Source organism: Pipistrellus hanaki (genome assembly GCF_964339955.1).
Source record: "Pipistrellus hanaki genome assembly, chromosome: 13".
In the NCBI taxonomy this organism is placed as follows: Eukaryota; Metazoa; Chordata; class Mammalia; order Chiroptera; family Vespertilionidae; genus Pipistrellus; species Pipistrellus hanaki.
Genome location: NC_140515.1, coordinates 40657941 through 40670515, shown reverse-complemented (window position 1 = coordinate 40670515; position 12575 = coordinate 40657941). Strand labels below are relative to the sequence as shown.

Here is a 12575-nt window from a genome sequence, read left to right as displayed (position 1 = left end):
TGATTTTAGAAGGGATTTTACAGAGGAAATTAAGATCCATAATCAGTTGACTCTGAGTTCATCAAAGGAGAGAATATCCTAGCTGGGCCTGACTTAGTGAGATGAGCTCTTAAAAAAAAAAAAAAAAAGGCACTTGTGCTGGTCTTAAAGACAGGTGTAAGCTGTTCTATTATGAGAGGGCCTATATAAGAGGCCATGTGGCAAGAACCTGAAGGTGGCTTCTAGTTGCTGAAAAGTCCTTGGCTGACAGCCAGCAAGAAAAAAAAAAGAGAGCTCAATCATAAAATCACAAGCAACTAAATTCTGCCAACAACCACATGAGCTTGGAAGAGGGCCTCTAGTTTCAGCTGAGATCAGGTCACAGTTGACAACGTGTTTGCCGTCTTGTGAGACCCTGAGCAGAGGACCCAGCTAATCCTTGCCTGGATGTCTGGCCTTGAGAAAATGTGAGATAAGAAGCCACTAAGTTTGTGAAAATTTGCTAAATAGATACAGAAAACTAACACAGGAACTACCTCCCTAAACAGAAAGAAGAGCAATAAAAGAAACTGTAATACCATGTGAAAATTTAAAAAGTCTGTAGAATCTTCCATTTGTGGGAAGATATTTATGAAGTGCTAGGCATTTCCTTTCCTGTTTTCACCTAATAGCCTTTTATACACACAGACCTGTAATAACGGAGCACATCTTTTTTTATTGGCTACCTGCCTTTAATTTAAGATATTTTCCACACTACAACTAAGCAAAGACTTCAGATCTCCACAGTCTCACCTTATCCTTCCCCCTTCTGAGGACATTGGGTATATTACCATTTTCTCTATACTTTTATGTTAAGAGATCTATGTAATTTAATGAAAGTGTAAAGCATACCCTTTTCTTTCTAGTCCAAAAAAAAAAAAAAAAAAAAAAAAAAAATCACTGAGAATTGCCTCTGAGAAGAAAGTATTTTGATTTGAACACATTTTCTTGGACAGTTTGAACATCCTATAACTGGAGTGCATAAAATATATGCAAACATGAATGAGTTTCTGAAGCACGGTTCTTGAATGCTTTGATGGAAATCTCCTTGACAGAGACCACTGGGCCCCAGACTTCCTTTAAAGCTTAAACCTTGCCTCATTAACCCCAAAAAGGAAGTAGTCCTGCCACATTTTGATATGACTAGAAAATGTAGGCTAATGTACCATTATGTTTGAGAATGGCTACTTTGAGAATAAGTATTATATTCTCAAAAAAAATGTGTTTTTCTCCAATGGTACTCTGTGGCAAATATTTGCACCGAAAAGTATTTTATAAAATAAGTACTTGTGTCCTCTTATTTTATGTTCCCTTTGTCCAAATTAATATTCATATACTTAAAGCAAAATTCTATTAACAAAATATATATTTTTAAATACATTAAATGTGTTTTTAAAAAGGAACTATGGAGGAGTAAACTATATGCAAGTCATAATGCTAAGATTGTGTGTGTGTGTGTGTGTGTGTATGTGTTTGTGTGTGTGTTTTAGAGTATTTTAAATGAGAAATATAGCTACATGCAATGAGTTAAATAAAGTAATTGGGGTTGTTTTTCCTGCTAAAGGAGGTAGACATATTCAATATTTCCAAGGTCTTGGTTTTTCTAAGTCTCATTTGCACTTGAATTAAACACAAATGAGAAGATATTTTAAGAGTAAATATATTTTAGGGTAGTTTTATATACAAAGATTTATATTTTCTAATAGTTTTTTTTAAAAATAACATTGTATATGAGAAAAACAACTTAATTAATGGTCCACAATTGTCTTTAATACTGACAGAAAACTCACTTTTTAAATATTAAAAGTAAAAGATATCATATTACATAAAACAATAAAATGTCACTAGGTGAAAAAGTATATTAACTTGTTTTATGTTGCCCTGTGATTATACATCAATCAATATATTTGTAAGATGATGTTATAGGCTTTTCTTGTCATATACTTGTTTTTTTTTCCTGGGGGAAATGTTAGATGCTGTTTTGTCTTATTATTTTTTTATTATAACTAGAAGCCTGGTGCACAAAATTCATGCATGGGTAGAGTCCCTAGGCCTGGCTGGCAATCAGGGCCAATCTGGGCCGCCCCCTGGTGGTCAGTGCATGTTATAGCGAACGATCAAACTCCTGGACTCCTGTCTACGGGTCGAACTCCCAAGGGGATACTTTGCATATTAGACTTTTATATATATAGATATTAAATCAAGAGGGCTAACAATAATACTATAGATATCATGGTTAAGTTAGCAAAGTGGTTTTTCAGGGTTATTGTTTGCTGACTGGATTTTTATCAGAATTGTCCAAAATAAAATAAGAAACTAACGTGACACTAAAATGTACCCAAAAAATAATGCAGAAAATTTTTAGCAAGTAAGTACATTGCATTGTTAGTATAATAATATTGTTCATTCTCTAGGATCATTTTTATTTGAGGGGGTAATAATTTAGCAATATTAAAACTTGCTAACAGTTTTATCTTGCACAAGAAAATAAATGACCACTATAAAAAAATCAAGAGAAAGAAGAAAAACCATAGGAAAAGAGTTTCCAGGATAGTAATTTTACTTAAACGAAATCGTGTCAACACAGAAAAGATAGCACAACATGATAAACTGAATATTTAGCTGGGGAAATGGTATGCATATGATTCTAGACACGGCAAAATTTGGGGGTGAAGATTTGCTTCAAGTATTTTTTTAAGTGTCCGATTATTCAAGTCATCCTGCAATTCAAACAAAGAGCAAATGTGAAAGTATAATCCTCTTTCATTGAGTGAGGTTTGTTGGGACCAGGAATAGCCAGCAAATGTTGTAAACAAAACATTTGTGCTACTCATCACTTTGAAATGTGCTTCACTGATTTTCAGATTGATATCATCCAAAGTGGTTCCCTCCAGGAATTCCCCAGAAGCTGTGGATCACAAACAAAGCATGCACTCCAACAGTTTTAATGTGTGTGTGTTTTTTTTTTTTAAATGTTCTAAATGCTGATATATGTGAATGTCTTCCCAGATAAGGATTTAAAATGTCTTACCTTCTATTTTATTAACATTAACGTGTAGTTAAGATAGAAAAAGACCTACTCACTAGTGCACCTCTCTCTCTTTCTAAATGCCCTCTGCTTGTCAAATATGATAGTGACAGAGGCATCCTCATACTGAGGATCCAAAGCCCCTCATTAGCAATTGATATCTAAGTAGAACCCTGAGGTAATTCCCAGGGCTATGCCTGGATGACTCACTGCACAAGGCTCTCCATGCAACTTTAAATGACAATGATATAAGCAACTACTTTTTACCAATTACTTCATTTTTTTTCAATAGATGTCTTGTGACCAATGTCAGAAGGCTTTGAGGGAGGAGTATTACATTGGCAACGTCAAGACTAAACATCCACATAAAACTAATTACTTCCTAAGGTAATAAACACAGCACCCCCCAACCATGCATGATTAAGGGCTGCAGGGGTGAATTTGTGTGGTGGCTAGGTGGTGGAGGTAACGGCAGTAGCAGGGACTTGACATTTTATTGCAAATTTTGGTCGTATTATTATTTAAGGAAGACAGATATAGCATGGCATTGCACTTTTCTTATGCTGCCTGACACATCTAGAATGTAAAAAGGGACAGAGTGGCTACAGCTAAAGATAACACCGGAAGACTATCCACCCCAGCTACCACGCGTAGGCTGGATGTCAAGAACAAAAATTGAACAAAATCAAGTCAATGCTTCATCTCTCCCTTATGTAAAGTTTCCCAAGTATTCCCGAAGTTCAAAAGTCCAGGAGTTACTTCCAGCATCTTTAGAGTGTGTATCTAGAACACTGGAGTGGAAATAAAATTCAATGAGGTCTCCATTCCAGCTCCAAAACACATCATAGTAAAAAAAAATCTCAAAAACCCACCACACACAATAATACCTGAACCACTGGGGGAAAAAAAAAAGCCTTTTAAATTAATGAGTTTCCAAGAGTCTGGTGTAATAGTAAGAAAAAAAGAGAGATAGCACGGAAGCAACATACGCTAGGAGGAAAGTGTGAATGGATATTCATAGTGAAACCGACTGAGAACATTTGCTGGAGAAGTGACTACAGACTTTAATTACAGGGAGAAAGCTGACTGGGAAGACCAGAGGGCTGGAGAAGGGAGCTAGAGAAAGACTGGGAAGGGATCAGGACCTGACCGTGGTCCTGAAATATTATAGAACAGTTGTCCCGATAGAACACACTATCTCTCTCTTTAAAACAACAACAATCACAACACACACACACACACACACACACACACACGCACACCTGCCATATAAACAAGCTACATGTCCAGTAACAGTTCCCCTTAAAAATGTCAAAACTTTCTTTTTCTGGTAAGATCAGCCTTTCTAATGCCCAGCTCCTCCTTCCCCAACAATTTCTCCTCGAGTGTTAGGATCATTTCGGGATGGAAAGGTACTCTCTGCTAGTGTAAAGCAGGGATCAAGATTCTGACAGACTCACAATGTTTAGAATCCCACAGAAAGCTTACACTTGGCAATTCCTGGTTCTAGTCTGCGTTTCTTAAACTCCCATGGGAAATCATGCCATCCGAAAGACCTCACGGAAGGAAGCTCCAGGGACCAAGAACAGTCCAAACTCTCCCTATCACCGAGGAAGGCTTGACAATGTGGGATTACGGTGGCATAGCCACCACTATGGACAATCCCCACTCCCACCTCATCAACTTCATAAAAACCAATCCCCGAAAGAGGTAACGAAAAGACAAGGTCCCAAAGGGAACGGGGACCAGCCTTCAGGCTCTTTGGAGCCCCAAGTAATCAAGGAGCCCAGCTAACACCAAAGTGGGCACTGGCTGCACCCAACCACGGAAGGAAATGAAAACATTTCTCCGCACAAAAGACACCTTGGCAGGAACAGAAGGAAACCCACTCCGCTGTTGCACAAAAAGAAGGTGGGAGCGAAAGTCATGTCCACCCATAACACACCCACACAAAAAAATCATTATTAAAAAAAAAAAAAAAATACCGGGCCACTGGCCCAAGGGCAGGACTTACGGGTGCCGTCAAAACGGGTGGCGATGGTGTCCAGGAAGGTGTTCTGGGGCGCCAGCAGTCCTTTCATCACCGGCATCTTTCCAGCGTGGTGTGAAATTCTCCATCAAAGTTTGTCCGGGAGGGTTGTTCCAGAGGAAAGTGCCAAGAAGGGAGAAGGGGAGCGAGGGGATGGCGGGGAGGGGGCCGCCCGGGCGTGGCGGTGGGGCCGAGCCCAGGGAAGGGGGAGGCTGGAAGGAAGGAGGGAGGAAGCGAGTCCCCGCCGCCGCTGCTCAGACAGGAGCAGCCCCGAGAGCGCTCTGCTCCGCACCTCCAGGCTCAGCCCCGCGCAGGCTCCTCTCCCGCCTCCTCCACCTCTGCCAGCCGCCTGGCCCCCTCCCTCCTCCCTCCTCCCTCCTCCCCGTCCCTCCGCTGGCGGCGGTGCCCGCCCGGCGCCGGGCGCGTGCCTAGTCCCCCCACCCCGCCCGCCCGCCCGCCCGCCCGGAAAGCGCCCTCGGAGGGCGGCCGGGCCCCGCGCCCTGACCCAAGTCACCGGGGTCTTGGAGGGCAGCGCCGGGCCTCCTCGTCTCTAAGGGGACTTGCCAGGAAGCGCACGCGAGCGCATCTCCCACCCCCCAGGAGCCAGGGAACAAAGACCCCTTTGTTCGCTCCCGCTCCCTCTCTCGGGAGGAGCCCGGAGGGAGTCCCGTGGGTGTGGTGTTGGAGAAAGGGGAGGAGATAGGTCCGGACAGGTGCCGGGCCTCCTCCGCCTTGAACTTGAGAGGGGAGGCCACCCCGTGGTGTCCAGCCCAGCCCCCCCGGGGAGGGGGAGGTGGCCCCCTGCCGGCGCCCGCGACAGACAGCGCCCGGCGGCCTGGACTTCACTGCGCGGCCCCTCGCCCATCACCCGGGAAATGGCCATGGGTCTCCCCAAGCCATTCTAAACTATATAAATAAATAAATAAATAAATAAATAAATAAAAAGAAAAAAGAAAAAGAAAAAGAAGAAGAAAATAACAGCTTTTCCTACAATGGGTGGCTTCCCTCTGTCTCCGGTGAAATGGGAACCAAACATTTCTTGAAAAGTTTGCTGTTTTTTATTGCTCTGCAAAATGACAGCGCAAGTAAAAAAAAAAAATAAACCCGGTAAGGCTGCCTTATTAGAACCAGCTTCAGACTCACTAGCCCAGCTGCCCCCTCTGCCTTCGCTCAGGGGCGAGCGCCCTCCCAGGCCGGCACCTGCGGGCGGGAAGGCCGGCGGAGTCCCTGGAACAAACAGCTAGGAAAGCGAAAGTGGTCTGTCCGCGTCCCCGGCCCCGTCCCCGTCCCGGTCCCCGTCCCCGTCCCCGTCCCTGCCCTCTTCCCACGCGGGAACTCCCTCTCCACCGACGGCCTGCCCGGGAAAACCAAGCCCAAACTCGGCACGGGACATACAGGAAGGAAAGGAGAGGTAGAAAGTTGAGAGTTTAGAGGAAGAAAAACAAACCTGGGCGCAGGTGCTGGGCGCCCGGAAGGAAGGGAGGGGGAAGCGAACAGGTGTGTGAGCCCCGGCGAGCGAGAGGCACCTCGGGCGTGGCTGCAGGCGAGAGCGCCCTCCCCCACTTATGTTTTTATTTTATTTTATTATTTCTTTTTTTGTGGGGGGGTGGGGGGTGGGATTCCTTGTTTGAATTTTCCTGGCTCCTGCGGCCAAGGGGAACCCTGAGGGCTTCGTCACCGCTGCCCAGGGCTCTGGGAGGGCTGGGTGCAGGCAGGGAGGGAGGGAAGCACCCCCTCTCCCCGCCTCCGCCCCCGCTTCCTAGTGATGCACTTCCTGCGGCCGAGGATTCCCTTTGTGTTGAAATTCTGGCGGATCCGGCTGCGGTGCGCCTCTAGCGGGGGGGTGGGGACGCGCCTGGCTGGAGAGGGGATTCCTCCGTAGGCCTGGCGCTGGGCACTGGTTCCCCCCCCCCTCCCCCCCTGCCCAGATAAACTCTGCGCTGGGCTCTCTCCGGCGACCCCATGTCCTCCCCTGAACCCCGCAGCTCCCGAGCCAGCTGAGCTTCGCGGAAACGGAGCTCGCGCGGGTGGTGTCCCCCACGCGGCTGGCTCCCTCTGCAGCAGAAGCCTGGAGAGAGAGACCAGGGAGTCCCTGCTTCTGTTTGGGCGGTGCGTGGGGCCCAGAAAATCCAGACTGCTGCTGTCAGTTAGTGGGATTATTGTATTTCTGTGAGATTATTATTAATAATAATAAAAAGCACGGTTTGGTTGTCGCTGCTACCATTATTCAGCCTCCTTTAATGAACTGCAAATGCTGAACTTATTCAAAGGTACCTATTTATTTTTGAATCTCTCTCTTGCGAAATTTGCTCACAAAAACGCCCATTCAGCCAGAAAAAATGCCTCCCTCGAAGTGACTTGGAGTTCATCAGTTCATCGTAAATTATAGTAAGTGACAACCACGGTGCAGGTTTATAAATTTGCGCTTTAGAGCTGTGTGTGTGTGTGTGTGTGTGTGTGTGTGTGTGAGAGAGAGAGAGAGAGAGAGAGAGAGAGAGAGAGAGAGAGAGAGAGAGAGAGAGAGAGAGGTTTCCTGGTGGAATTGATCAATGTTGCCAAATGCATAAAGTCATTTGCAAGAAACAAGCAGCAAGAGAGGCTTATGACAATCCCAAAGAAAGCTTACATTTATTGCAAAGGGACCACAGCATTTATTTATCACCCACTGTCCTTTCCTGCATCTACTATGTGTCAGAGACTGGAGTAGGCATGACCCTCAATTCATGTTCAATCCGGACAGTCTGCTGGATCCTGTTGGTCTGTCAGAGGTAGATCTCATCAAATTTTTTTTTTTTTTTAATGTTTCATCACCCAGGAGTCTGTCTTAATGAAAACTGGCATCACCTGTGTGGCCTGGGGGTCCAGGCCCTCTCTCCTAAACAAGGACCCATTGCTCCTCCTCAGTGTTTGTGGCATGGGAGAGGCCAAACCTGGGAATTCAAACATGATCTTAATAATAGTGTAAACATTTTAAGTCCTCTGGCACCTTAAAATCAAAAAAGCACGAAAAAGAGATGCAATTAGAAATTATCTGTCACAAAAGAAATCACATTCTTTTTCCTTAAAGGAAATGTTCCCCAACGATTGACAAAAAGAACTGCAACTCCTTTTACTGAAGACCCACTCTATCCTATGGAGATGTGAATTTCCCTAGGACCTCAATAAGACAACATCACTAGAATGCAGCAGCTACCAGCTTCTTGAGGTTTGGTTCAAAACCTGCCAGAACTGAAGCAGGCACAGAGCCCAGATGCAGTGGAAGGAAACATAAATTCATGGGTTAAAATCTCCACATCCATTTGTTTCAAAGGAAGTTGCCTTACACAAGTATTCCAAAATATGACTGGGAAAAAAAAAATCCCTTTTTACCTATTCTACGTATTTCCATAAGAACTTGGGGTTTATCTAGGCTCAAGTCGATAACGCTTCATAGGGAAATTGTAAGACAAATAAAGAAGTATACATTAAACTCACTCGAGAACAGAAGTCAGGTATTAATGGCAATTGTTATTGTTTCAAGTTGATTCTTTCCTGTTGGGGGGAGGTCACCAAGAGGACATGACCGCCTGTTGACTCCAGAGCTGGCCCCTGGGCTTGGCATGGAATATACACCCTGCCCACTGTTCCCAAGCTGATGCCATTTTCAGGAATGCTGCCCAGAGAGAACAATGTGATGTTGAGACTCTCTGGGCCTGGATGGTATACAGGACTGAACCCCACTAAGGCCTCTGTGGAAACTCTTAAGATTCTAACGGCCAGTTTGGAGATCTACTCATCATGTGACCCCTCAAGACAAGTTTCTGTAAGTTCACCCTGTTTTCAAGTTTTATTGATTTCAGAGAGGAAGAGAGAAATAGAAACATCAATGATGAGAGAGAACCATTGATTGGCTGCCTCCTGCACACACACTATCCTCCCTGTCCCCGGGGATCGAGCCTACAACCCAGGCACGTGCCCTTGATCAGAATCAAACCTGGGACCCCTCAGTCCGCAGGCTTGTGCTCCATCCACTGAGCCAAACCAGCTAGGGCAAGTTCCCCCTGTTTTAAAATTGACCACTCACTAATCTGGGGTGATAGGCCTTTCTTGGGTCTCTCCTTGCCTTCCAAGTACAGGAGCCAGTGTAAGATTTCACCTGAAGCTCTCAGGTTTCAAACTAACATCTTCCCAACACTTCATGCTGTCTTTGCAGCCTAGGTGAGATTGAAAAGAGCTATCCCAGGTGTGTTTGATAGTTTTAGGCCCTTTTCTCATCCATTTTCTAATTATAGCATTCACCAGGGCACAGACAAATGCTGTACTGATGTTCATGTATTTGACTATAGGATCTGACAATATTCTTTTTTTTTTTTTTTTAATTCTGACCCGAGGATATTTTTCCATTGCTTTTCAGAGAGAGTGGAAGAGAGAGGGAAAGTCAGAGAGAAATATCAATGTGAGAGAAACACATCAATTGGTTGCCTCCCGATTAGGGCCTGGGTCAGAGAGGGGCTTGCAATTGAGGTACATGCCCTTGACCAGAATGAAATGCTGGACCCTTTAGGTCACAGGCCAACACACTCTATCCACTGAGCCAAATCAACGAGGGCTGAAAATATTCTTAAACATTTTCTGAAAACAAGACTTTTATTCCTCAAGGGAAATCTTTTAATTTATTGGCTGATTGGTATAAAAGAGCATCTATTCAGAGGTGTTTGTTCTAGTTTTGTCTCTACCCTTTGTGACTTTGAGGTGACCTTGGGCAAGTCATTTAATTTTTGTGAGTTTCCATTTATTCACCTGTGAAATAGAGATAATACTTTCCCTATCTACTTCACTGACTAGCACAAAATATTTGTGTATAATTTTTAAAACTTGTAATGTGTGGCATAGAAGAGATTATTACAAGACTAGAGGCCCAGTGCATGAAATTTGTGCATGCGGGGGAGGGGGTCTCCTCATCCCAGCTTGCATCATCCCCAATCTGGGACTCCTTAGAGGATGTCCGACTGCCGGTTTAGGCCCGATCCCTGGGATCGGGCCTAAACCGGCAGTTGGACATCCCTCTCACAACCCTGGACCACTGGCTCCTAACTGCAGATTGGCCTGCCTCCCTGATCACCCCTAATTATCCTGCCTGCTGGCCTGGTCACCCCCAACTGGCCCCCTGTCAGCCTGATCACCCCTCATTGTCCCCGTGCCAGCATGGTTGCCCTCCCTTACTGCCCCCCCTTGCCAGCCTGGTTGTCCATAATTACCCTCTCCCCCCATGCTGACCTGGTTGCCCCTTACTGCCCCCTCTGCGGGCCTGGTCACCTCACACAACCTGCTGCTCAGTCATTTGGTCGCTCCCTCACTGACCCTCCTGCTGGCCTGGTCATCCCACACAGCCTGTTCAGTTGTCCGTTCAGTTGTGATGGTCTCTTAGGCTTTTATATTCTATGTAGATATGACTCATTTTTTTAATATATATTTTATTGAGTTTTTACAGAGAGGAAGAGAGAGGGATAGAAAGCTAGAAACATCGATGAGAGAGAAACATTGACCAGCTGCCTCTTGCACACCCCCTGCTGGGGATGTGCCCGCAACCAAGGTACATGCCCTTGACCGGAATCGAACCTGGGACCTTTCAGTCCGCAGGCCAACGCTCTATCCACTGAGCCAAACCGGTTTAGGCGATATGCCTCATTTTTATTCTGTATTCTAAAACACCTAATTCAAAGTTCTTTATACACAGTAAATATTAACTGTTATATTGTGTGGTCTTATTAACTCCAAATACATTCATATATTAATAACCTGTCACAACCTATGACTTCTAAGCTTTTCATTTTTAATATAAATGGCTCTTAGAAGCTCAGAAGGAAAATTAAGTTCATTCATTTTTCTTACCAATGCTTTAGAATTGTCCAGTTTGGATGTCCAACTAAACTTGATTCTAGTGATATGATTACTGCCTTTTGTTCCCAATATACTCTCAACGTTTGAAGAAACTGGGATACTCTGGAGAACCACCAGAATTATAGTCACAGCCAGGATAATCTAGATTATACTTTAATAAAAACATAATGTTTCAGTGGTTTATTAAAACAATGATATTTCTTTCTTTCTTTTTTAATCCTCACCCAAGGATATAGTTTTACTGATTTGAGAGAGACGCCAATGTGAGAAACATCACCTTTTATAAATGCCCCAATGGGAATCAAACCCTACAACTTAGGCATGTGCCCTTACCAGGAATCAAATCCAGAATCTTTTGGTGTACAGGGCCATGCTCTAGCCAACTGAGCTACCCAGCCAGGACAACAATGCTATTCCTTAATCTTACATTTTCATGGATTTAGATTGATGGAGATGGGAAAACGATATTCTGATGGAACATGTGTGTGTTTATTATTTTTTTATATTGAATTTATTGGGGTGACATTGGTTAATAAAATGATGTAGGTTTCAGGTATACAGTTCTATAATACATCTTCTGTATATATTATATTGTGTGTTTACCACCCCAAGTCACATCTCTTTCCACCACCATTTAGTCCCCCCCCTTTACCCTCTTCTACCTGTCCCCAGCCCCTTTTCCCTCTGGTAATCACCATACTGTTCTCTGTGTCTATAAGGTGGTTTTTTTTTCTTTGCTTAATCCCTTCCCCTTTTTAAACAATTCCCCTAACCCCCTCCCTTCTAATGGCTATCAGTCTGTTCTTTGTCTCTACAAGTCTGATTCTATTTTGTTTGTTAGCTTTTTTTTTTTTTTTTTTTTTTTTTTCATTAGGTTCCACAAATAAGGGAAATCATATAGTACTTGTCTTTCTCTACTGGTTTATTTCACTTAGCATAATACTTGCCAGGTCCATTCATGCTATTACAAAATATAAGATTTCCTTATTTATTTATTTTTTTTTGTGGTGAGTAGTATTCTGTTGTGTCAATGTACCATAGATTTTTTTTTTTTTTATCCACTTGGGGTACTTCCAAATCTTAAGTATTGTAAATAACCCTGTAATGACCATAGGGTGCATATATTATTTTGAATTAATGTTTCAGCTTTTTATTTATTTTTTTTAAGATATATTCTCAGAAGTGGAACTGGTAGGTCATAAGGCAATTCCATTTTTAATTTTTTGAAGTAACTTCATTCTGCTTTCCACAGTGGTTGCTCCAACCTGCATTCCCACCAACAGTGCATGAGGGTCCCCTTCTCTCCACATCTTCACCAACACTTGTTGATTGTTGACTTATTGATGATAACCATTCTGACAGGTGTGAGGTGATATCTAGGAGCATATCTATTTATATGCTCTTTTATACCAATCAGCCAATAAATTAATATAAAATTGTGGTTTTATATTAGCATTTCTCTGACTATTAGTGATGTTTAGCATCTTTTCATATGTCTATTGGCCATCTAGTAGTATATATTCTCTTTGGAGCAGTGTCTATTTCTTTGCCCATTTTTTAAAAATTGGATTGTTTGCTTTTTTGTGTGTGTTGAGTTGTGTAAGTTCTTTATAATTTTTT

The 12575-nt window shown here is 43.5% G+C and overlaps 1 protein-coding gene across 1 annotated transcript in view; it reads right to left on the bottom strand.

Annotated features, from left to right (window-relative positions):
* Positions 1-5136, bottom strand: part of KCNH8 (potassium voltage-gated channel subfamily H member 8) — a gene marked incomplete at its 5' end in the record, with an annotated part of 269106 nt that extends 263970 nt beyond the window's left edge. Inside the window, one exon of the mRNA XM_084903270.1 lies at positions 5061-5136. Coding sequence (XP_084759396.1) covers positions 5061-5136 — 76 coding nt within the window. The remainder of the gene's footprint in view (positions 1-5060) is intronic.
* Positions 5137-12575: the final 7439 nt, after the last annotated feature.